The sequence below is a fragment of the Mus musculus genome, chromosome 17 (genome assembly GCF_000001635.26).
Source record: "Mus musculus strain C57BL/6J chromosome 17, GRCm38.p6 C57BL/6J".
In the NCBI taxonomy this organism is placed as follows: Eukaryota; Metazoa; Chordata; class Mammalia; order Rodentia; family Muridae; genus Mus; species Mus musculus.
The window spans coordinates 8,987,389-9,012,821 of record NC_000083.6 but is presented as its reverse complement, the minus strand read 5'-3'; the positions used below and the strand labels follow the sequence as shown (position 1 = coordinate 9,012,821).

Here is a 25,433-nt window from a genome sequence, read left to right as displayed (position 1 = left end):
TAGTAAGTAATACATCAGGAATATGTGAAGGGAGAGTGTGTTAGCCATGGGGAAGTTTGAAAGTGCCCAGCCATTGAGCTACTTAGGGCATATTAAAATTAAGGCTTGCTGGGCAGTGGTGGCACACACCTTTAATCCCAGCACTTGGAAGGCAGAGGCAGGCAGATTTCTGAGTTTCTCATGGTCTATAGAGTGATTTTTCAGGACAGCCAGGACTACACAGATAGAGAGAAAAAGTGGGGGTGGGGGGGGCTCTCTGTCTCTCTGTCTCTGTCTCTCTGTCTCTGTCTCTGTGTGTGTGCGTGTGCATATGTGTGTATGTGTGTGTGTGTGTGTGTGTGTGTTTCTTTCTTTTGGGAATCCAAAGCTTTTAGGCGGGTATAGAGGAGGCGCGCACACCTGCTGGGAAGTTTAGAGCAGATAAACAATTTACTACTTCATGGTACCTGTTACCAAAGGCTAATGGCCTGATATTCCTGCCTCAACTTTCCATATAGGAGTGATTCCCAGGTCTGCCCCTCTGTGCCTTCATGATGGAAGCATCTATCATGCATATAAATGTTTCGGGGGAGCACATGAAATCATCTTTAGAAAATGAGGCTATGAGGACCAGGCAGAAATGAAATGAGAACAGGGGGCCAGGAGAGTTTGCACTGCACAAACTAGTATTAAAACTGGGGACAGAGGGAGACAGAGATAGTGTGAAGGACTTAGGGAAGATGTGCAGGAGAAACAGGGGACACTTGAGAACATTGCTTAGTCCTTGCACCCTCAAAAACTCCCTATACTCCCATGCCACATCCTCCCCTGCCAGCAGTCTGAAGCCAAGCACAGTCCCAGAGTTTCCTTGAGAACTCTCCAACGGAAGTTACCTGTCTTCATTGGTGCTAATTTGGGCGGCTCCCTTGTCTTTGCGAAGATCATTGTGCTTTAAGAAGTCCCAAAGGGGTCAGAGACACAGATACAACACGTTATTCAATAGTGAACAATGAAAACGAACAGCAGCAGCAGAGGCACTGTTGCTTCCTGCCCTTCTCTGCACAGTGGAGGGTAAACAGCAGCTCTGCCCGCCATGCTTGGCTGAGATGGAGAGGCAGCTGGAGTTCCGCAGAGTCTAACCTGTCTCTCTGGTGAGTTAGAAATGCCCCAAATGCTAGCCCTTGCAATGAGTAAAATATGTAAAGCTGTGCTTATATTGCACATGTATACATACATGGTCTGGAAACCTCCGATGTAAACAGGATGCAATTCTCTAAGAAACCCAGTCTCGCCCACTTCTCCTCCAGGACACACAGATGATGCAGGGGATGCTCATAGATTTTGCTGGGCATGGGAATTGGGAAGATAGTCAATTCTTATTTCAGGCAGGTCTTCCTTTACAATAGAGTGGAAGGCATAGTAGAACTAGACATGACATCATCACGGCAAGAGTCTAACCTGTCTCTCTGGTGAGTTAGAAATTTGAGAGAGGTTTTAAGCTCTCCAGCACTGCGATCTCAACAGCCTATGTGCCAACCAAAAGGCCCAGAGTGTCTCTGTCACAGAGGCTGGAGTACCGACAGAGAGCATCTGTGAAGAGCTGGTCTCAGCTGCAGCGAATCTTCCAGGGAGGGTGGGGAGATGAGCAGGAAAGGTGCATCAGTCCCCAAACAGGAGTGAGTACCCTGCCTACAAACATGGGGTGCGGCAGGAGGAAGCCCCAGCTTACAGTTGGAGCACTGAGTCTCATACGCCAGACTGTGGAAACTAGAATGTGTATATTCTCAGCCACACCCTGATTGGCTGGGCATGTGAAGAACAGGTAATTAGAAGAGAACCTGTCAAACTCAGAGAAGAGAGAGCAAAAACCTGCCTAGGCAAAGCTCCATATCTCCCATCCCTTGGTGTCACAGAGGAGGCTGGAAGGAAGGGAGGAAGGAAACGCCACTGCACACCTGAAGATGTTAGTTTTGCCTAGACTCTTAGGAGGCCACTGGAGATCTCTGAGCTTCTGTTGCTGGTGTGACGCTCCTCTTGCTATCAACTATGGGTCCTGTGAATGGAGCCCCCACCTTGCCCCCATGACTAGAATACTGGAGGAAGAGGCTCTGACTCATGAATTGGGTTCAATCCCCAGTACCCAGTACCCAGTACCTAGTACCCAGTACCCAGTACCTAGTACCCAGTACCCAGATGGTTGAAGGAGAGAACTGACTCACATGAATCATTCCCATGTATGCTGTAGCGCACTTGATTGCATACACACACAGACACACACACAGAGACACACATATAAACAAGTGTAATTTTAAAAATTTATAGATTTTTTGGAGAATTGACACCACTTCCTGTTTATACACAGACACACACACATACAGACACACACACACACACACACACACACACACACATATACACAAACACAGAGAGAGAGAGACAGAGAACAAGAGAGAGGAGAGAGACCCCACTGGCAAGCTGTAATAGAAAGGAATGCTGATAGAACAAATATTACAGACATAAAGAATGGATGGGAAGATCTCTCATCTACTTTAAGAAGAATTTTCTAGTCACAAGGAGGCAGCAGGCACAGCATCTGTTACAAATTTTGATCCTGACAGAGGTGTCTTATAACTTACATTTTTTAATGTTTTTGTGACAACCAAAATAATGAAATGATCCAACAAAACCCTAACATCACTCTTCACTCTTTTTATTCCTACCACAAGTCCATCAGACCCTGGTACCCAACCCCCATGAGTAAGATCAGCCAGCGCTGTATGTTCACCACCCTGGCCTGAGCTTTGTGCAGGCAGCTCCCTCTTGTACAACAAGAGACAAAACTCAGCTGGCGTCTTTCGTAAGTTCCACCTATCTTTCCACCACTTGCTGGTGATGCAGAAATGCCTTCAGAGTCTCTAAAAGTCTGTGACTACCACACACATGGGATGGCTGCATAGTTTGCTCCCTCTAGCTGCGATAAACACCTTTACCAAGAGCAACTTGGGGAAGGAAAGGTATACAAATGAAGTCAGTCGGGCAGAAAGCGGCAGGCAGGAGCAGATGCAGAGGCCGTGGCGTATCTTTCTGTCCTGGCTGCTTCTGCCTGCTCCCTTATACAACCCAGGGCCACCTACCTGTGCACAGTGGGCTGGGCCCTCCCACATCAATCATTAATCAAGAAAATGTTCACAGGCTTGCCCACAGGCCAATCTAATGGGGGCATTTTCCCAGTCAAGGCCCACTCTTCCCAGACCACTCTAGGTTGTATAAAGGATGCAGATGTGCAGAGGATAACAGTAACAACTGCCATGGTGTGGTAACGGAATGTAGGGTTGCCATCAGCCACACACAGGGAGTTTCAGCAAGTTGGCTGGACACTTCGTGCAGCAGCCTCTCCCTCAGCTGAGTCTAATAGGATTCTTCTGGATAACCAACAGAAGGCAAGAGAAAACCCAGCAAGCACTCACATACGGTTCTTTCCTGATCATCTCTCCTCTCCCTCCCCCTGCTTGCTCTCCTCTCCTCTCCTCCCTCACCCTCCTCTTTTTCTCCCTATCCCAGCTTAATTTTTGTTGCTGTGATAAAATATTGACCAGACATGACTTAGAAGAAAAAGGGGTTTATTTTAGCTTGCAGAATATAGTCCATCATTAAGAGAAGCCAAGGCAGGAACTAAAGCAGAGACAAAGGGGGGGGGTGCGGATTGTTGGTTTGTTCACGGCTCACTTGGCCTGTTTTCTCCGACAGCTCGATCCCTCCTGCATTCCCATATTCGTCAGTAGTGAAGGAAATGCTCCCATAGACTTTTCTGTTTCTATCTCCCCTCCCCCTGTGTCCCCCTGCCTCTTCCTCTCCTCTCTGCACTACTCCAAATTAGGATGAGACCTCCCATGTTTGTATTTCATCACTCACATCTGATCCTCACACCCTTCCTATGGATGGTTATAGGATTTAATGCCATTTCCACACTCCACGCTTACACGGGCATACACCCAAAGAGCTGAGGGGAAATTCCTTAAGCTTTAAAACTGTCACGATGTGCAAGCCACCGTGCAAACATTGTAACAAGGAGCAGACATTATTTAGGTATTAAATAGGTATAAATATTAATTAGGCATAAATATTATTTATAGGTATTAATTCAGGTGCTATTGCTAGGTTTGAGTCTGAAACGTTCCCCACAAGCCTGTGTTTCAGGCACTTGTCCCCAGGGGGTGGTACTGTTTCGGGTGAGGTGGGCGGGGCTTTGGAACCTGCCTGGCTACCTATAGGAGCTGGCACAAGTGGACCTCTACAAGTGAACTCTACTGGTTATACCTGACTCCTCATTCCCATCCTGCTCTCTGCTTCCTGGTCAGTGCTGATGTGAACGATCTCCGTCACACATGCCATCTGTCGTAAATGTTGCTGCTCCATCGTGAGGGTACAAAACCCTCTGAACTCAGGAGCCGAAAAGCAGCTTTCCTCCCTTCAATTATTTCTGTCCGGTAACAATGCGGCTGCCGCAGTGAGCACGCAACCAGCTCGGGTGTGACCTTTATTTTATTAAATGCACGTGTGGAAACATGTCAACACTTAAACAGAATTGATTTCCATCTCAGCAGGATAAAAAAAAAAACTTCATTCTTATTAAATATTTAAACCTGTTTTGTCCAGTTCAAAGTTACAGAATAAAAGATGAACTGCATATAAAGTATATGTATACACATATAAAGTGGAAGGAGTCACCTGGAGGACACATCGATCAACAAGCCGAGGATGGAGCACGTTCCACACTGACGCTCCAGTGGGACAGATGATAAGAAGCAGCATCTCCATCGCCGATCCAGATGTTCGTCTGGGAAGCAGAGGCTTCCTATGTCAGTTTTCTAAGCATTTCAAAGTCACCCTCCACATCCTCGACATCCTCGATATCTGAATATTCCCTAATGAGATCCCACAGCGCCCTTAAAATGCACAAGAAAGGCGTGCAATGGATTAGAAGAAACATAAACACTGGGGAGGAAAGACCAAGCCCAAGTAACCATGCAGGAGAGATTCAACCAAACAGACGAGGTTGTGATTGATCAACAACTTCTGTCTTTAGCAGTTTTGTTATCAGAGCTTTGGCCTTGAATACCATGGGCTTCTCTAGGATTTTTGGGGGGACAGGGGAGGGGTACCTCCTAAAGCACCTTCTGGGCTATTGATACAGTGCAGATGACACGCCTTCTAGCCCATCCATTTGCCAGAGTGGAAAAGCAGCTTCCCAGTGCGCTCTGGGCAACTGTACTATTGTTAGTGCTGATGTCCAGCACAACACAGGGAGCTGCAGAGAGTGATCCAGGCACTCATTCTTGCATATTCCTCTACCATGTGAGAGAGAGAGAGAAAGGAGATTCTGTTTTCTGCCCTTCCCTGCAACTGTGGGTGGTGTTTTGACCTAATGCTAACCTGTGAGATATGTGAGGAAGTCCCTAGAAAACGCTACCTTACTACAGCAGGAGATACATACATATATATGTATGCATATACACAGATACATACATGCACATATATATGTATCTCCAGATGTAGAACCACACACACATACATATGTTATAACATATATGTTACATATATATTTGTAGGTGTAGATTCATATGTGTATATGCATATATGTGCATGTATATGTCACATGTAAATATGCCTCAGAGAAGAAGCTGTTAGCTATTATGTTTTACCTTGGACCATGGACCTGATTCCTAAAATAGCCATGCTGGAGACTCACAAGGAAACCCACAGGCATAGAAAGTTAGGGAGACAGGATGATGCTATGGGGTCCAGGCCACTGATGGCCCAGGATGGTCTCCATGCTGATGAAAATGTGCCTTCCCAGATTTCAGGCAGCATGTTTTTCTATTGATCCATCTGCACCAAGTCATGAGATTTGAACTCAGTGCCAGCTTTCAGAAAAGCAACCACACAAAAGCAGCAGCACGGAACAGATTCTACAAATCAACTGCTTCACCTTTCAGTTTGCATTGCCTTTGGTTTGATGTGTAGGTACACACATGCACAGACATGCACATAGGGCACATGTGGAGGCAGAGGAGAGCTTGCTGGAGTCAGGTGTAAGGCAAGGGTCAAGTTCAGGTTCATGAACCTTAGGGAAGAGTGTCTTTACCTGCAGAGCCTCTCACCTGCCCCCATTTACTTCTTTTTTTTTAAATATTCATTTATTTTATTTATACGAGTACACTGAAGCTGTCTTCAGACACACCAGAAGCATCAGATCCTATTACAGATGGTTGTGAGCCACCATGTGGTTGCTGGGAATTGAACTCAGGACCTCTGGAAGAGTAACCAGTGCTCTTAACCGCTGAGCCACCTCTCCAGCCCCCCCCCCCCCCCATTTACTTCTTAAATTCAAAGTTTAGATGTGCGTAGGATTTTAAAAGTTTTTGTTATCTTTAAAAGCCATGCAAGTTTAGGTAAGACTCCCACACAAAGCCATGTGCTGTCTCCACACTCCTGGTCCCTGCCCCTGAGAATTCACCCCAATCCTTACCATCTTCTAAGGAAACTATTCATATACTAGTAGAAGAAATTTACATGTTGGAGGTCTAGATCTTTAACTGGTCACCCGTCAAGACAAAGCACTGTTAAAATCAGCACTCATGAAGGCACATACTTTAAGGAGTGGTCGAGCCTCATCTGCTTTCAAGTGGATGGTATTACTCCAAAATCTTTCTAGCACGCTATCTAGTATAGGGCCAGGAAGATCTGTCAGTGGGTAGAGCACATGTCACCCAAATGTAAGGACCCAGAACCCACAGAAATGGCAGGTAAGCACAAAGGCAACTTGCCTGTAATCCCTGCCCTCAGAAGGTGGAGACAGGATGCTTGGGGCAAGCTGCCTGTGAGGCTAATCAAATCACTCTTCTCTGGGTTCAAATGAGAGACTTCCCCAATCAATAAGGTGGAGAGTGAATGGGAAAGACTCCTTGTTAACCCGTGCCCTCTGCATGCACATCCACACTTGCACACGTGTGCCCCCAGGGATGTAAAAGCGCAGACGTGCACATACACCACACACATGCATTTTAAAACACAGTGCCCATGCTTACTGCCTTTCCTCCTCGCTGATCTTACTCCTTAGTAAGAGCTGCTTCATCTGGCTTTCAATCACCTGTAGCAAATAGAAAATCCATGATGTTGCTCATGTACAGGAACAATAAGGTGCACAACTGATGACTCTAACACACTAACCACAAGGTGCACAGCTCGGAGGCACACAGCCCAGGTGTGCAGAGCTATGACGCACGTGGCAATTGTCCGTGTCCTTATTGCTGGCTGCATTCGCCATTATTCTGCATGGCGAGGTGTGTGTGTAAGTTAGAGAAGCGGTTATGATTGGTGCAATCCCTCACCACAATACATTCATTTTCATCAATGCACTTGTTTATGAGAGAGCGGTTCAGGGTTGAGGCCTGCACAGACAGACATCCCTAGCATTGCAGAAAGCTATGTCTCAAGGAGAAAGCATGCGTTTTCTGTGTGACTGATGACACAGGCAGGCAGACGCTTTGGGAAACACTTGTTTAAACACAGGATTGCATATTTTAAAATGCCTTACTTTTATTTTCTTCTTTAAGATTCTGTTTGATGTTTCCAACTTTATGGCTTCATCCTGAAAGCAAATAGTTTTAAAAATGAAACTTAAAAAGAAATAGTTGAGACGTTTTCGCTATGAAGTTAAAAAGGCATTATGAGACTGGTGTGGTTATAAACTTAGGAGTGCTCAATACCACGTCATTTTAAAAATACATATTTACTCTGGTCAGGGAAGCGGGTAGGTTAACAGCAGATCTTCAACCCTCCCTCAGCTCCCCCAAATCCAACCCCCCAGTACAGTCCTCAGCTCCGTAACAGACCACTTGCAGCAGCCCCCCTTCCCCCAGCCCCATCTCAGTTGATCACACAGATGCTTCCTTACACACACACACACACACACACACACACACACACACACACACACCCATCACTTTATCCCAGCTCCCTGCTCCAGCAGGCACTCCCTGTGTGTGAGCTGGAGGCTCTATCAGATCACCTGTTGCAGCCTCCCCCTCCTCTCTGCCCCGCCCCCACCAAACCACACAGATCTTCTCTTCCAACCTTCCTCCCCACACATCCTGTTTCTCAGCCCCCAACCCTCCAGCCAAGTTGGAGAAGTCAGTAGGCCGGCTAAGCAGGTAGGCGAACTTCAAATCCGCACTCTTCTTCCTCTCCTCCATCTCTCATACCCAGTCTCACCACCACCCTCCCAGCTCTGTAGCAGACTACCTGTTGTGGCCTCTCCTCATTTTCTTGCCCCATTCCCAGGGGACTAAGAAGATCTTGCCTTTCTCCCTCCTGTGGACCCCCTCAGTGCCACCCCTGCTAGTCTAGACCCACTCCTAAGTGTCAGCCCCCAATACCTTGAAAACACTTTTCACCCATGGCCACACATATAGGATCCCAGAAGCCTTCTCTACCAGGCAACACACAGCCACCAACACTCTCCTAAGGACCAGAGAGGGAAACAGAAGTCAAAAAACAAAACACCTATCCAACAAAGACAAGACCACATGTCAGCATCCAGAATTACAGTCTTCCCCAATCCAGATGATCTAGAGGCCAGCATAGAAACACGCAGCACAGTGTGTCTCCACCAGAGCCCAACGTGCAGGCTCTCAGTATCACAATGCAGTCAGTTAGAGCACGAGACAACACCATAAAATAGCAGGGATGGAGGCAAGCAAGCACAGGGCCTGCATGTGTGAGTGGACCCATGCCCCGAGTCCCTAACACAGAAGCTAGCAGCTCCAATGGGAAACCATTGACAAAGGAAAATTAAACTTCCTTCAAGGGAGTCTCACCGGGAAAACAAACTAAAAGGTAGGCTGCCTGTCCACCGGTAGATGGTCAACAGAAAACAAATTCAACCGTATCTTTGGAGGTTCCTTGTCTCATAATGCCATGTCAGGGCTCGCTCTTTCTCCCTTTCTTTTCTTTCTTCTCTCCTTTCTTTCCTTCCTTCCTTCCTTCCTTTCTTCCTTCCTTCCTTTTCTTTCTTTCTCTCTTTCTTTCTTTCTTCTTTCTTTTTTCTTTTTTTTCTTTTAACGTATTTTTCTTTCTTTCATCTTAATTTTAATTTTATCTCATATAAATACAGGTATAGATATAGATGATAGATAGATAGATAGATAGATAGATAGATAGATAGATAGATAGACAGACAGACAGCAATAGAGATATATAATTTTTCTTCTTTCTTTCTTTTTAGCCTACAGGTCTGTCCTTTGTGTATGCATTCTGGCTTCCAGCTGAGTGTTCTTATGATCTCTGAGTGTGCAATGCGTGGGTCTCTTTCTCTTGTGCCTTCTCTCAGACCTTTTCCTTCTCTTCGTTTGTTTCCTCCAGTTGTGATGTGTTAGATTTTGGTTTTTTCTTATTATATTTTATTTCATTATAACCCCATAGCAGTCTGTTTGTTTTTTTTTTTTACAAGAGACAGAAAGGAGGTGCATCTGGATAGGAGGGGACAGAGGAGCAGAGGAAGGGGAAACCACAATCAGGATGTATTTTCAATAAAAGGAAAAAAATAAAATGGATATTTAGACCATTGAATGGAGGTATAATAATAGGAAAGAGCCTGAGTCAAGCCCTGTGGATGCTGAATTACAGAGGGCTCCTTGGTTATCTGCTATCAGAGGCAAAGTAAAATATAAATGTGGCAGCCAGGCCCTGGGACACACTCTTGACCCAGTACTTGGGAAGCTGAGATTCGGAGTTTACCATTTACCTTAGCTATACAGTGACTTTTAGGTCACACGGGGTATATGGGTCCTATCTCAAAATGGCCAGAGAGTTCAAATATGTGCCACTTTCTTTACTTTGCTTTTTCAGGCTTCACAGATTTTGCCTCTTATTCTTGGAAACTGGAGGTCTGTGACAAGCCTGTGTTGAGCACGTCCAGCAGTCCCAAAGAATCCCAGCATGTTGTAGCACTAGCTCTTCATTTGTGTTTAAAACAGCTTGCCATCAAGCATATGATTTTCTGCCAAACAGTATAACCGTAATTTTACATGCACTGAGAAATGGCATAATTCTTAGACCCCACTCAATTATGGTATGTGCTTTACTGTGGTGTCTAGAAACCAGCCCACAGCATTTACAAGTAACACATGGAGCAGCCGCCACAGCAACAACTGAGTAGTCAGCATGCTCTAGGTAAAAGTGTGGGCGCTGGAGAGATGACTCAGCAGGTGATCGCACTTCCTGTTCTTCTAGAGGCCCAGAGTTCCCAGAACCCATGGCAGGCAGCTCACAAACACCTATTTCAGCTCCAGGGAATTCAATACCCTTTTCAGGCCTGCCTTTGTAAGCACCAGTACACACACACACACACACACACACACACACACCTCCAAAAACTAAATAAGTATAACCAAGAGAGTTGAAACAGTGAATCAGCGGAACAGTGGCCTAAAAAGAACCTACAGTCCCATCCGTGGCTTAGACCAACACTGTCCTTCCATGCATTTAGTAATTCTTGTTCTGTCTTAAAAACAAAAAAAAAAAAAAAAAAAAACAACACAACAACAACAACCAAAACCAACCACAACAACAACAACAAAAAACCCACAGCACCATTAAAATCCATGGGACTAGCAACAGGAGGTCCTATTTGGTCCCATTCCACAGGGCTCTGTGTCTCCCTGTTCCAAAGCTCTGACAGGGACACAGACCCCTGCCACTTCTGTTCTTCTTCCAGCCAGACCTCCATTGCTCTACGTAGCCACCTCAGCTATTGAAGGGAGAGCATATTTTGGACTAAGCTTCATGAGATTGTAAGCAAGACAGACATGAGTATTTAAGTAGGCGATCTGCATACCTCTATGCTTTTAAGGCCACTCTCTGCGATCTTAAATACTCCCGAGTGCACCATGTTTTCTTTGATGTGTTTCTCAAGCGCTTTAATCTCATCCAATTTCTCAAAGATTTCACACCTCCTCTTCTCCACCTTTTCGACCAGAGTCAGTTCCTTCTCATCCTTCATTTTCCCATTAGCTAATTATGGAAATCGTTTGGAGAGCAGTTACTATGTATGCTTAGTGTTTCAGCTCTTGCTAAGAGTGGTGTTTGTAATGTCAAACATGTTAAATACAACTATAGCGTAACTATGCATACATAATATATATCATATATACAGCTATATGACATATAGCTTAGTGTCACTCAAACAGATTAATAAAAAGTATTTGTTCCAAAGAAACAGGGTAATCCTCTCTTGATGTATTCATATAATCTGTAAGTATCTGCGATGCCTAGTTCTGCAGAAACTGGGCAAGTGGAGAGGGCCAGTTGGGAATGACAATGAGAATCTTTTCCAGGTTTGCTTTCTAACAGTGCATACTTGCAAGAAACTTCATGAAAATGATGGGGTGGGGGGTGGGGGTCATCCTGGAGAGACTCTTGTGAACAACACACGGTTTGGTTCAGGTTTAAGGAGAATCTGCCAAAGACTGAGAAACTTGAGGCTGAAGTGCGAACAGGAATTAGGGAGGTGCATGGCATGGGGAGGAGAGGGAGTTGTATCAAGACACCCAAAGAAGATATGAGAAGGGCAGCAGGCAGCACTGAAAGCACTCACCTGCTTTTTCCTTAGCAGACTGCAGCAATAAGCTCTCAGCCTCCAGCTCATTCCTGAGTCTAAAAAGCAATAGGAAAACAGAACCCCGGTTAGGCCTTGTTGACTCTGGCCATTTTATAGCATGAGGTGTGTGTGTGTGTTTTTGTGTGTATGTGTGTATATACATGTGTGTATATATGTGTGTGTGTGTTTATGTGTGTATGTTTGTGTATGTATGCATGTACATGTGTATATAGACATGTGTGTGTCTGTGCATGTATATATGTGTTTATGTATGTATATATTTATATATAGAATGTGTATGTGTATACCTGTATGTGTGTATGTGCATGCACATATATGTTTGTATGTATGTGTATATGTGTATATGAATGTGAATGTGTATATGTGTATGTGTATATGTATTTATGTGTGTGTATATGTGTGTATATTTGTGTATGTGCATGTGTATATGTGTGTACATGTGTATGTGTGTATATGAGTGTGTATGTTTGTATGTGTATGTATGTGTGTGTGTACACTTGTGTATTACATTGTGGATATACATATATACATATAACATCCCCTGGAGGGAAGAGGTTGAGGCCAAGTATCTTCCTTAATCACTCCCCACCTTATACTTTGAGGCAGGGTCTCTCTCGTCTTTAGCTAGTCTTACCTGCCAGCCTCATCAGAGGAGTCTTCTGTTTCCACTTCACACATCTATTTACAAGGGAACCACCACACCCAATCTGCATTGGCATGGGTGCTGGGGATCTGAACTGTCATCCTTAGGCTTTCATAAAGCACATTCTCCCTACACAGACACTCTCCAGCCCCAGAACCACAGTCTTTTAACTTACTGAGACATGCACATTCATCGTCAAACTTTCCAACACAAAATGCACTCTGAAGATAGCTATAAAGAGCCTAATCCAGCCCAGTTACCGCTGCATACAAACCATGAAAAATCACTAATTAAAAACAAATGGAGGGCTAACAAGATGGCTCAGTGGATAAAGATGCTTAACCACCCAAGTTTAATCCCTGGGCCCCACATGGTAAAGGGAGAAAACTGACACCCATGAACTGTCCTCTGACCTCCACACATAAACTGTGGCATGTTCACACCTGCACACATACACATAGAAAGAAAGAGGGGAGACAAGCAGAGAGAGAAGGAGGGAGGAAAGAAAAATGTAGGAGAGATGGCTTCATGGCTGAAGTGCTTGCGGTGCAGCCGGGAGGACCTGAGTCTGATCCCCAGCATCCCCATGAAAAGCACACACCTGTAGTCCTCCCACTTGGAAGAGGAACAAGAGGATCCCAGGGGCTCACTGGTTGGTTAATCAGTCTAGCCAACACGTCAGCTCCAGGTTCAGTGAGAAACTGTCTCAAAAATAGGGTAGAAAGTGAGATAAGACACCCAATATTTATTTTGTGCCTCCATATAAGCAAGCACATTAACTTTCATCCACACTCACATGTAAACACACACCTATAACATATATATAATCAAGCAAAAAAAAAATCCTTACAGTTTTCAGTCAGAGGCCAACCACTAATCAAAGGACCCTGGAACTGACGTGGGGGTGCGTGCTGCAGTCCCCTGTGACTTTGCAGGCATCCCAAAGAGAGAACTTACAGAATCAGAATTTAGTCTGCCATATTCAACTCAAAGTAAATTACAAGAAATATAGAAAGAAGAGGAGCAATTGATCCCCAGAAGGCTCTCTGCATTTTTGCTCAGTGTCAAAGCCAGTGGAAGTGTATATCCTATGCGTCCTGTATTTCAGAAGGATTCTGGCAGGTGCTGCATGTACCCTGGGGATTGCTCTGCTCTGTCTGAAGATGACACCACAGATGGCTTAAAGCCACACACCTACACGGTGGGTAATGGTTTAATACCTTCTCATGTTCTAGACTGAGGTCTCAAGGGATGGAATAGAGGCCACAGCATGTAAACTCAGGATGCAGTCTTCTCATATCTTTCACATGGCCCACTCTTACACATTATGTATTCTTTGTTCTGTTGTTCTGTATTCCTTCTTTCCAAACTTTAGCTCTACGTGAGTTGCATTTTATTTGCCTATCTGCCATGTCAACCAACTTTCGCTCTCCTCTCAGTTCCGGGCCCCCTGGCTGTTTTGCTGTTCTTGGCCCACTATATATGCCTTGTATTCTCACCCCAAACAATTCCTGTGTGTCATGGTGAAGTTTCCATCTACCATCTCTACTTTTACTCTGTCAGCTACCTCCTTAGTTAGCTGTGCCATGTTTTATTTGGTTGTTGTTGTTGTCATCCTTTGATTTCTGTGCTTAGCTTTTACCCTTCTGCCTTATGGTTGTTTTCATGTCCTCTGAGAACATCTAGTTGATACCTTTTTCCTTGAAATTGCTAAACACGACCGGATCATCATCACCGTCACCGTCACCGTCACCATCGTCGTCATCCTACCCGACCACTACCATCACTACTTTTATCACCATCACCATTATCATCATCTTCATGACTACCATCATCATCACCATCCTCATCATGAACAGACCATCACCATCATCACCATCACTGCTATACTATTCCTCATCACCACCACCATCACCATCATCCTCATGACCACCATCATCACTACACACCTCATCACCTTCCTCTTCCTCCTCCTCACCACCACCACCATCATCATCACTATCACTCTCCCCTTCCTCCTCCTCCTCTTCCTCACCACCACCATAATCATTGCTGCCATCACGGCCAAGACTCTAGACTCCATCCATGAGATGCATGCACGGTGCTCCTGCGCTTGGAGTCTTCCTCCTTCTCCCGAGGTGGCTTTATTCAGCTCTCAGCCTTCTGACTCCTCCCCTCTCTTGGGTGCTCTCTGAAGCCGCAGCTGGACAGTGGGGACGGGTGATGCTTCTACTCTCTGTTTTTCACTTTGGCAGTGAAATCCTACATTTCTGACTGTGAGTCTGACTTACACATCAGCCTCAATGTAGAATCATCAGCTCTGCTCTCAGCATCTCCTCACTGTCTACAGCCTTCTGGAACGACCTCACAGGGAACAGCTAGGACTGACATTCTTGATTGGTCACATGGGCCACACATGCAGAGTGTATGTACAGAGTACCCTGCAGTGGCTCTCTAGTCACTGTGATTTCCTGAGCATGGCAAATATGCTGAGAGGCCACCCTAGAGCTCAAGGCAGACACATGCTTCATGATGCTCTGCAGCAGACCTTGCCTGTTCCCCTCTTCTCTATCTTCCTCCAGGCCAAGTATACATAGTCTGTAATGTTCTGGTCCCCCTGGGATGTGTTGCCTTCTGTGGGATTCATAAATAGTTAAAGTCCATTTTATGACTTTACTGCTACCTCTCTCTGTCTAGCCTGACCACACCCTTGAACCTTAATCCCCCAGTCAGGGCCTCTCAGAGAATGAAGTGGACACAGGTCAGACAAGAGCAGCAAAAATGTTAAGGAGCACATGGTTACAAGGGGGACACTTGACCTAAGCCTGAAGAAATAATGTCACCTACAAGGTGCAACATGATCATCCATAGCCAATCCTTCAGGTCCTCGGGGAGAGCAGGGGTTCCTGGTGGCCGTGCTTTGAGAGAGCTTTCGAGCCAACGAGAGTGAGTGGCAGTGCTCTCTCCCTCTGGTTCTACACTGATAACATCGTCAAGTGTTTGCTTCTCAGAACAGTTTTTGTTGGGTTGGTTTAGAATTGCTCTGCTCTTTTACATGCTAGCCCTTACAAATAAAAACTGACTCCATTCTGTATAACCACTCAGAGAGGTGACAGGATGTTCTAAGTTAGTAGAGTCAGAGGGTTCTCTCTGGCCCTGCCACTCTGTCCCATCAGAAAGTCCTCAGGGAGGACCCTTCAGAAACTCCAAGAGTTTGCCATCAGGGCAGGTACTTGGTCCACCATAGTCATGTGCAGTTGTTTACGGAAGAGGCCAGGTTAACAAGACAACATTGGTGCAGGTAGCACATCACACAAGCCAATGCAGGAAAACCGTGGATACTGTTGTCGCAGAGTTTTAAGGTTCTGTTATGTATGAACAGAAACTTTACCAGAATCACACGGCTGGTTCCTTACTTGTCGTTGTGCTCCAAGGCTTCTAGATAAGCCTGCTGGACCTTCCTCAGGTGCTCCTTGGCTTGGTCAATGTCACAGCTGGGCCTGGGGCTGTTCTCCAACCCCCTGACTTCAGCCAAGAGCCGCTACCAGGAACAAAGCACACAAAGGATAAGATGGTCAGGTAGGACGCTCTGGCCTGGATGTTATTCGTGTATGGCCCAGGGATCCTAGGGTAAAGTGTGAATTCCAACTAAATTCGGGCATTGGAAGGGCTGGAGGGAAGGGGAAAATATTGGCAAAGTTCTAAGTAAAATAATTTTCACAATAGCTTCAGACTTGCATTTTCCTGAGGATTCTTAAGAGTGGCAGGGGTTTCACGGTTTCTTTGTAGAGTTGGGTTGAGGAAATACATTGAATTAAGGGCTGTGCACATCATTATTAATTATTTCAAACGTGTGAGAGAAGATCTTAATCACCAATCTTTATGTGGACATAAAGACATACAGGGCTCATACTGGATAATACCAGCTCAGGTAGGTGGCCTGTGCCTCATTAGATGATCCTCGGGGGCTTTGGAATAGAAAGAAGAGCTCTGGATGCCTGCCAGCTCCTTCATTTTGATGCTTGATTGAGATGTGGGGATGAATTTTCCTTTTCTGTTCCAACAGAGTAAGGAGTACTAAGTCCGTGACTACAGGCACTGTTCAGTCCTCGGAGACAGGGGCTGCTTTTACTATTTATCATCTATCTATCTATCTATCTATCTATCTATCTATCTATCATCTATCTATCTATCTATCTATCTATCTATCTATCTACTTATCTATCATCTATCTATTTATCTATCATATATCTATCTATCTATCTATCTATCATCTATCTATCTATCTATCTATCTATCTATCTATCTATCTATCATCTATCTATCTACTTATCTATCATCTATCTATCTATTTATCTATCATATATCTATCTATCTATCTATCTATCTATCTATCTATCTACTATCTATCAGTCCATCCATACATCTATCTATCTACTATTTATTTATCTATCTATTTAATGTTTATGTGCATGGGTATTTTGCCTGCATATATGTCAGTGCACCACATGCATGCAAAGTGTCTGTGACTGTCAGAAGAGAGAATCAGTTCCCCCTTGAACTGGCATTACGGGTGATTGTGAGCCACCTATAAGGATGCTGGGAACTGAAACTGAGTCCTCTGCAAGAACAGCCAGTGCTTTTAATCTCTGAGCTACCTCTCCAGGCTTATTATCATATAGCATGAAAAGTCTCAGAACACAAGATGCAATGCCCACGTGTTTTTTTTTTCTAATTAAAATTCAATTTAGAACTGATTTTGTATGGTATGGTTTGGGGGCTATTGTTGGTTTGTATTTGTTTTGTTGTTTTGTTGTTGTTTTGAGGTTTGTTTGTTTTGTCACAAACAAAGGTAAGAAATTATATTTTTCCACTCAGGAGATAGTTACTAATCAGCTTCTCCGAGCTCTCTGTCATGCCCATGTGACATTCCCTATTAGAACATTGCATGTTGACCCATTGACCCACTGACCCACTGACCCACTGACCCACTTTCCTACTGAGCCTGTTGGGAAAGCTGTCATCAGTTATATGAGGAGCCAGAGATCTGTTCTCTGCTCTCACTATCTACCCAGTCTAAGTGACAACAGGATGCTGTTTTTTGGTATAGGCCAGATCCTCACCTGGAGAACTTCATATAAGAATCATCCATTAAAAAAAGAAACACCAGCCACTTTGCCTGACAGAGAAACAAATGGGGCTTTCTGGGTTGAGAGTCTCCTGAGACACAAATCTCTTGGTGTCCTTCCTGATGGTTATTACCTGATACTGCGCTGTGGGCTGTGAGTCCAGGAGAGCTGCCATGTAGAGTTCATATTCATCCTGAGCAAACACAGACACATAAAAACACAACAATGTCACCAGGCTCGTGTATAGGAGTGGATTCATAAATGGAGATACTTATATGCACGAGCAGCTATGTGTGCATGCAGGGGCCAGAGGTTGACATCACGTGTCTTCCTTCCTTCCATGTCTGCTCATAGACTGGCTAGACTTGCTGGCCAGCAAGCCGGCCGCCTCCTGTGTCTCTGCCTTGTTCCAGAAACACCCTGCTTCTATGCGGGAGCTAGAGGTTAAGAGTCAGAGTCTTGTGTTTACTCTCTGAGCACTTTATGCAGTAAGCCACCTCCCCAGGCCCAAGGGTGATTTTTTTTCCACAGGAATAAATCGCATGGGTATTAAGGATGTCTGTTAACTTCAGACATCCTTACTATAACCCTGTGTATAAACTGTTTCTGCTATATGCTCAGGCTCACATACACACAGACTTATAAAACTGAATTGTCATTGAACCCTAACGACTACCAGCTATGGAATCAGTTCAAGTTCCTGTTGTAAAAAACCTTGACATGCATCCAACATATCCTCTGCCATGTGTAGTTCTGAGACCTGCTGGAGGTGAGGTGGCCAGGGTCCTGGGAGCTAGGCAGCACATGGCCCTCACTCATTACCTATCTTTTGTCATTAGGAAAATCGGACCATAGCACAGGCTTTGTGGTGGTTTACCTGAGAATTATACCCCACAGGCTCATGTGTTTGAACACTTGGTACTTTTGGGGAAGGTTATGGTAATGCCTTGTGGGAGGAAGTGAGCGGCTAAAAGCAGGCTTGAGTATGTATATAGCCTGGCCCTACTTCCTGTTATTGCTTCTCTTCCTGTGCATGGATGAACCTCTGATCAACCAGCTTCCTGCTTCCGCTGCCTGTTGCTATGGCTCCTGCCATGATGGACTTTATCTTTCCGGAACCATAAGCTAAAATAAACACTTGTATCCATATCTTGCTTTTAGTTTGGATGTTTTATCACAGCAACAGACAGTTAACTAGTACAGGCCTTGAACAACTTAACTTTCAAAGTGGATTCCACACAGCTACTCCCATCACAAAATCATAACAAATTAAAAAACCCAAAAAGATCCACATACATATATAAGTGCCTAGCTCTGAAAACTAGCTTATGTGCCATGCTGTTCCCAACTCATAATTGGGAAGCTCTGGTGGGAAATCATAGGGGCCAAGCAGCAAGATCACTCCATGCTTGCTTCACATGGCACATAACTGACAAGAAGGTGAGTGGATCCCCACGAGTCTCTTTGACTGATGCCTTCCTTTGTGGAACAGGGACTGTAATTTCTATGAGACATGAGATCCTTCTGTGTACAAGCTGGTGTGTGTGCACAAGCAGGTGTGTGTGTGTGTGTGTGTGTGTGTGTGTGTGCGCGCGCGCACGTGCATGTATGCACAGCTTCAGGCTTCTCATGGATAGTTCTTAACCCTCCTGTGGAAAACGTGTGCCATTACCTTAATCTCTTTCAGTAGATCCCCAAAGATCAAAGAGCTGTTGCAAATATCCTCAAAGATTTCCCCAAAGACCTGCAACCTGTTGAACTGCTGAGGGTTGCAGGTGCATATCTTCTGGAGCTCCTAGAGGGAAGATGGCGAGTCAGTTCCTGAAACGGTCCGGGTCCTCATGCTTCTCTCAGAGCAGTCTGTCCTGAGAAATCAGTCAGAAAAGGCCACACAGGCACTGGGCTCTGCAGTGAGGCTGGCAAATCTGAGAGCCTCTGATTCCCTTCCACGACTGCTAAGAGCCAGGTCACTGTGTGTGTTTGCTTAGGTCCCATTTGCCTCATCCACCCCTGCTTTCTGCACTCAGAGACTCTTCCTCTACCCCTCACCCCCTCACTCCCCCCCCACACACACACACCACACTGTCCTGACACACACCCTCAAGACCCTTCTCTTTCCCACAGTATACTTAGTCCAAAGCCTGGGCTTTGGCTTGCTAACACATACATGGTTCTTTCCTCTCCTCTACTGAATTCTTCCCAAAGTGTGCTGCCCAAGTAAGCAAGGTTCCCTCTCAGCCTACAGTCACATCACCCATCACAGCCTCCACCAGCATACCCCATCATTTCTAACCCAATAGCCCCTGTGTCATCACTGGCCCAGACTCTTCTCTCCCATCTTTGATAAGAGGTAAGGGGGACGACGTTCTCCTGGAGTCCAGACCCAGTATTTCCATAGCTGCTGGTCATGAATTCACCACCAGTTTACCCCTGTCCAACGTCACCTTACTGACCATGCTGGGTGTTAGAGGCAGCAGCAGCTTTGCTGCATTCTGCCTGGACACCTCACTGAGGTACTTCAGGATAAGTTGGGGCCCACAAGGGTCTTTGAGCTTCAGCCCCATGTTGACAGCATTGCCGAGTTCCCCATACACACACACACACACACACACACACACACACACACACACACACTTACCTCCTTCAGTCTGTTCTCATGGGCCACAGCCACCTTGCTCCCCGTGAAGTCATACTTCAGGGTTTCTTCCTTTGCCAGCACTTCTCTTTGGAAACTCAGGAACTTCTTGTAGCTGTCGGCTTTCGTTATACCAGCTAGGTAGGGGCTGATGTAACGGTACACATCCCTGCCTGGGGCAGACCTGGAGCACTGGCGGCTGGATACCACCTCTGGGTATCTGAGCACTTTCATCTCAGGCAGCCTGAGTTCTTCCTTCATGTGTTTTTCCCGAGAAAATGCAAGTCTTTCCTTCAGTTCCTTCTCCTCCTCCTGCAGAGCCGCGGAGGCACCATCTTTGAGAGCACGGGAGGCCTGTACGCGTGGGTTCAGGTACCTGAACAGTGGCGTGTTGTGTGTGTCATCGGGATGCAGGGCTGTGCTCACTGTAAAGTGAACCCAAGCGTCCTTCATCTCTGATACTTCTTTGTTTCTGGAGGCCGGGGGGATGGTGGGTGTGGAGTGGGTGGGTTTCTCCCATGTCCTGTTGGAATTGCGCCAGTGCTGGAAAATGGTCTCAGGTGGCTTGTAGAGCTTCCTGGGGTTCAGGTGTCCTGAAATGTACACACTGATGTCCTTCCTGTGGTCCTCCTGGAGTTGGGACAGGAGTTTCCTTAAGTTGCTTAGAGTCTTAACACCCGGTTTCTCACAGTGCTTCCACTTTAGGTAAACTGCTCAGGAGAGAAAAAAAAACATAACGTGAGGCCTCTTCGCATTCATGAAAAGGCAAACCTGTTGCATGTCTGTCATAGAAAAGAGAGGTCTTCAAAGAGGATAAGAAAATAGCACCCAGCGTCATCTTTATAAGTCCAAGACACCTGTGGCCACCTCAGGTGTAGCTGAGTATAAAGAGCACGGGGTGGAGGGATTGGGGGGGATGGGGGGGGTGCCCTGGGTACTAATGGGCATAAAACTCATTGCCCTTCGAGACCAATGTGCTGGATAATCTTAATTGTCAACAGGATACAACGTTCAATCGCCTGTGAAGGGACTCAGGGAGGGATGATCCAGCTCAGGTTAGCCTTAAGGGGATATCTGTCTCGGGTTGTTTCTATGCACCCTGAGGTATCATTCTCTGCCACAAGTGCAGAGAGTCCACAGATATCTACATCAGAGGATAACTTCTGAGAGAATCCTGGGGGGATAAACAAACGTCACCGCCTCTGCAAGGGGCCCCTCTTGTCCCCACAGCCACCGAGACTCAGGCTCCAGGTGGTAGGCCAGGCTCGCCTGAGTCTCGGAGTCTCTGTAGGAGCAGCTTAAACCTAAGTTCACAGAACGACCCTACAGCCATCATTTGTCAGAGCTGGAAGCCCTCAGGGTGAGCCCATCTATAAGTAGTTACACCGCCATCTAGAGGAGGGATGCGGGGATGCTTATGAGACCCTTCCAGGTCTAGCCTTAAGGTGGCAAAGCTTGTTGCCAAGCCCAGCTCATCACCAGCTGTTGGACTCCTCTTGTTGTATGGACACCTGAGCCCAAGGAGGCAGGATGAATGGGGACTTTCAGAACCTATGCTAGATGCAGTTCCACACACGTGCCCAGTCCTGGTCTTCAAACATCATCTGGAGAGTCAGGACACATCTTGGAAGGAATGGAAGGCCAACAGAACTTCCTGCTGTTTCATGGTAGCCACAGAGTGTGCCAGCCAGGCTCACAGAGCTCCAAGCTCCAAGTACTCTGTTCTGGCATGGCAGGACCAGAACACAGGATTGGAAGCCTCAGGGAATCTCTCACAGATTTGTTCTCCTTGTCAGAACCCACTTCCAGCTGCAGCAGGGCAGAGCTTCCCCCGATACCCCCATGGCTGGCCAGGTAGCTCTCCCCTCTCGAAATCATTCATTTTCTCTGATGTGGAACCCTTCGTCTCTGAGTGAATAATGGATTTCCACCCTTTGCTTTTAGTCAATGGGTTCCTATGATGCTACGCTGTCTTGGGGCCATGGGACACAGACATCACCAAAGCCCCTCCCTTCTTGTCTTCGTCCCTGGGAATGATGCCTGGGGTCACACCTGGGCACTAAATATACTCTGGCCATCTCAGGACTTTGTCCCTTTAGGGATGTGGTCAAACCCAGCTCCCAGCCACCCCAAGCACAGCCCTAGGTGAAAAAGAGCCATACTCTGTCCTACGTGAGTGACCGTGGCTAGGTGGTGAAACAAATACTTCTGGGAATGGGATTGTTAAGACTTCCCAAACTGATCAGCTTAGTACTTCAAAGAAGTGCCCTTATCAATTAATAAAATATTAATGTGACTTTTATCAAAGCTGATAGTCCTGCATTTCATCCAAAACATGTGCAGGAAAAAAATGTGTGTCACCAACTGAGGAAAGGTACACGCTGCATCAGAGCAGTCCTTCTGTTAGTTTATGTCCAGAAAACACTCAAAGCCACCAGTCCAGTGAGGCTTTTCTAATTAGCACAGCCATTTTCAACCTGGGATCAGGTGACCCCACACAGAATCAGGAGCAGGGGCCAAAGAACACATGCGCACCAGTGCCCCACTCAGCTCTCTTTCCATTCACCCAAGGCCCCACCCAAGAAACAGATTGGGTCTTCCCACCTGTCTTAGTCAGGGTTTCTATTCCTGCACAAACATCATGAACAAGAAAACAAGTTGGGGAGGAAAAGGTTTATTCGGCTTACACTTCCATACTGCTGTTCATCACCAAAGGAAGTCAGGACTGGAACTCAAGCAGGTCAGGAAGCAGAAGCTGATGCAGAGGCCATGGAGGGATGTTAATTACTGGCTTGCTTCCCCTGGCTTGCTCAGCGTGCTCTCTTACTACCAGACTACCAAGACTACCAGCCCAGAGATGGTCCCACCCACAAGGGGCCTTTCCCCCTTGATCACTAATTGAGAAAATGCCTTACAGTTGGATCTCATGGAGGCATTTCCTCAACTGAAGCTCCTTTCTCTGTGATAACTCCAGCTGTGTCAAGTTGACACAAAACTAGCCAGTACACCACCTCAGCCCATTTAAGAAAACCTCTCAGGGCATGGCCACAGGGCAACCTCATTTAGACAATTTCTTTTCAGAGCTCCTTTGTGAATTTATTTTGTGTCAGGTTGATAATCAAAATTAACTATCCCCTTGGTGTCTGTGTTGTAGGGTTTTATAGGGGGGATACCTCTCTCCAAGGTACTGACCAACACACACATGCACACCATACATGCAAAAACTAGACCAGCCTCAGAAGGGTCATAAAAGTCCAGGTTCAGGAAGCTCTACAGATACTGGTCTCCAATGTACCTCAGCAGACATGAGCCACATGCTTACTCTAATGACAAGAGACCATGTCTCCCAGCAGATGTCCTGCCAATGGCCTGGCTCTGAGCCTTGTGTGTGTTGAGTGTCTAGCATGCGGGCTGACCTGGCTAAGCACAACTGAGGCTGTTACCAGTTAGCCTCGTCACTCTCAAGGGACATCTGCAGTGTTGTCAGTGTCCCATCAATGTCAATGACCTCCACATCACTGCATGTGGATATGGGGGTTGGCTGTGCACTAGGACAGTAGACTTGCAACCTGTTGCTCTAGCAATATTCCCTGAGTGAACTCTGCCTCTCAATACTGGTGGTGTCACTTAGAGCTAGACTGTTAGGTTGTTAGATTTATTACATGTGAGCTGTTCCCTACTTTTATTATGTGTGGACAATCATCTATGTATTCGAAACAGACACCTGCTTGCCTGCCTGCCTCTCTGACCTGTAAGTCACATACCAAGAGAGCGGTGTGGTACAGGAAGTTTTGCAAAACTCTCAGCTTCAAAACAAAAAGCACTGAACGAGTATGGTGAGCCCCTCCATCCCTTTCCCTCCAAGGTACTTTTACACACACACACTCCATACGCCTTTACACACATCCTATAACACACATACCAAGGTGATAGTTACTTTTGATTATCAGTCTGACACAAAATAGAATCCAGGAAGGAACTCTCAAAAGAAATTGTCTAGATGAAGTTGTCCTGTGGCCATGACCTGAGGGGTTTTCTTAAATGGGCTGAGGTGGGAAGACCCACTCTGTTTCCTGGCGGGGTCCTGGAGCTGAGTGGAGAAATGGTGCGCGTGTGTTCTTTGCTCTCTGTTTCCGGTTGAGGACAGAAGTAGCCAGCTTCCTTAAGCTTCTGAAAGGTCTGAGTCGCTGGGTCCAAGCAAACCCTCCTGATCCAGGAGCTGACTTCCTGCCACCAGAAAGGTTTTTACTTTCAAAACCACTTCTGAGAAACCAGCTTTCCTGGACAAACATCAACCGGGTCAAAACCCACAAAAATAGAGGCAGACCACTTACAGTCAGGTTCCTGATCCTCAGCCATTGCCCCTCTGGTCGGCTCGCTGCCAACGGAAGCTGCAGTTGCCAACGGAAGCTGCAGTTGCCAACGGAAGCTGCAGTTGCCATGGAAACAGTAAATATTCCTAGCCCCTCCCCCTCAGTGTAACTCTGGCGCCCGGCCACAGGGTGGCAGAATAACAGAATAGCCAGGAGTCTGCCACCTTCCCCAGCCAGGTCTGGGAGCCCTGGAGGGATGCTCACTGGTTTTACTTTGCAAAACAAAACTAGGCAAGATTCATTACAGAGCATGGGACAAAAGATAACTGGTGTCCCCAGTGAATGTGCCCCCGCTGCAGTCCTTGGTTCTAGACGCAAGAACCAGAGCACACGGGATGCTAAAGAGGAGGGCTGAGGTGTTTCTGGACACGCGATAGGGTCACCAACTCAGATCCTCGAGTTCAGACAGAAAGGGAAGAACTCTGGTTTGCACAAGGCATGTGCTAGTAAGAGCGGCACCTCCCCTACTTCTGGAAAATGTTAATCTCCCCCCCCCCCCCACCCTACGGCCGAAAAAAAAATTCTTCCAAATCATGGCTTATGTCAGCGTAATCATTCTATCCCTTAGGTGACAAAAATCAGAACGTCAAGGGTCAAATATGTGTCGATTCTTAAGAATATAGTAAAACCCATATTCCCTCCTATTGTTTAGTCGTCTATCAAAGTGATTGAAGGAGAAGTATATTCAATTATTATCACTGCAACGACCTGTCAAAACTAAGGTGGATTTTTGTGGAAGCAAATCCCTGGCTCACTGCCCATGTTGTCCCCACGTGGGGGAGGGGGTGGCTCCTGAAGGCAGAGGAATGGAAGGACCAGACACCTGCGTTCACCCAGGGAAGAGTTTTGAGCAGCAATGGCTAAGTGCTATGGAAAGCCAGGAAGAACAGAGTTGCACCTAGTCCCAGGTGACCTATAACCTTAACCTATGACTCGGGCAGTGAATTCTGACCCTTTCAGCCTGGTTTGATATGAAAGGGAACTAGCAACTTTT

At 46.2% G+C, this 25,433-nt stretch overlaps 1 protein-coding gene across 4 annotated transcripts; it reads right to left on the bottom strand.

The window, feature by feature from the left end:
• Positions 1 to 4,502: 4,502 nt before the first annotated feature.
• Positions 4,503 to 24,502, bottom strand: 1700010I14Rik (RIKEN cDNA 1700010I14 gene). 4 transcript variants are annotated; one of them, NM_025851.3, is made up of 10 exons: positions 24,401 to 24,489; positions 20,070 to 20,776; positions 19,104 to 19,226; positions 17,565 to 17,624; positions 15,719 to 15,843; positions 11,636 to 11,694; positions 10,877 to 11,052; positions 7,577 to 7,630; positions 7,068 to 7,129; positions 4,503 to 4,925 (listed from the first exon to the last, which is right to left on the bottom strand). In NM_025851.3, the coding sequence occupies exons 1-10, from the start codon at positions 24,423 to 24,425 to the stop codon at positions 4,835 to 4,837; spliced, it is 1,482 nt and encodes a 493-aa protein (NP_080127.2). In that variant the 5' UTR covers positions 24,426 to 24,489; the 3' UTR covers positions 4,503 to 4,834. The 4 variants fall into 4 exon arrangements, 2 of the variants coding, with proteins under 2 accessions (NP_080127.2, NP_001334473.1); NM_001347544.1 differs by having other exon boundaries at positions 4,503 to 4,816; XR_003952172.1 differs by lacking the exon at positions 10,877 to 11,052 and having other exon boundaries at positions 4,504 to 4,816; positions 24,401 to 24,502.
• Positions 24,503 to 25,433: the final 931 nt, after the last annotated feature.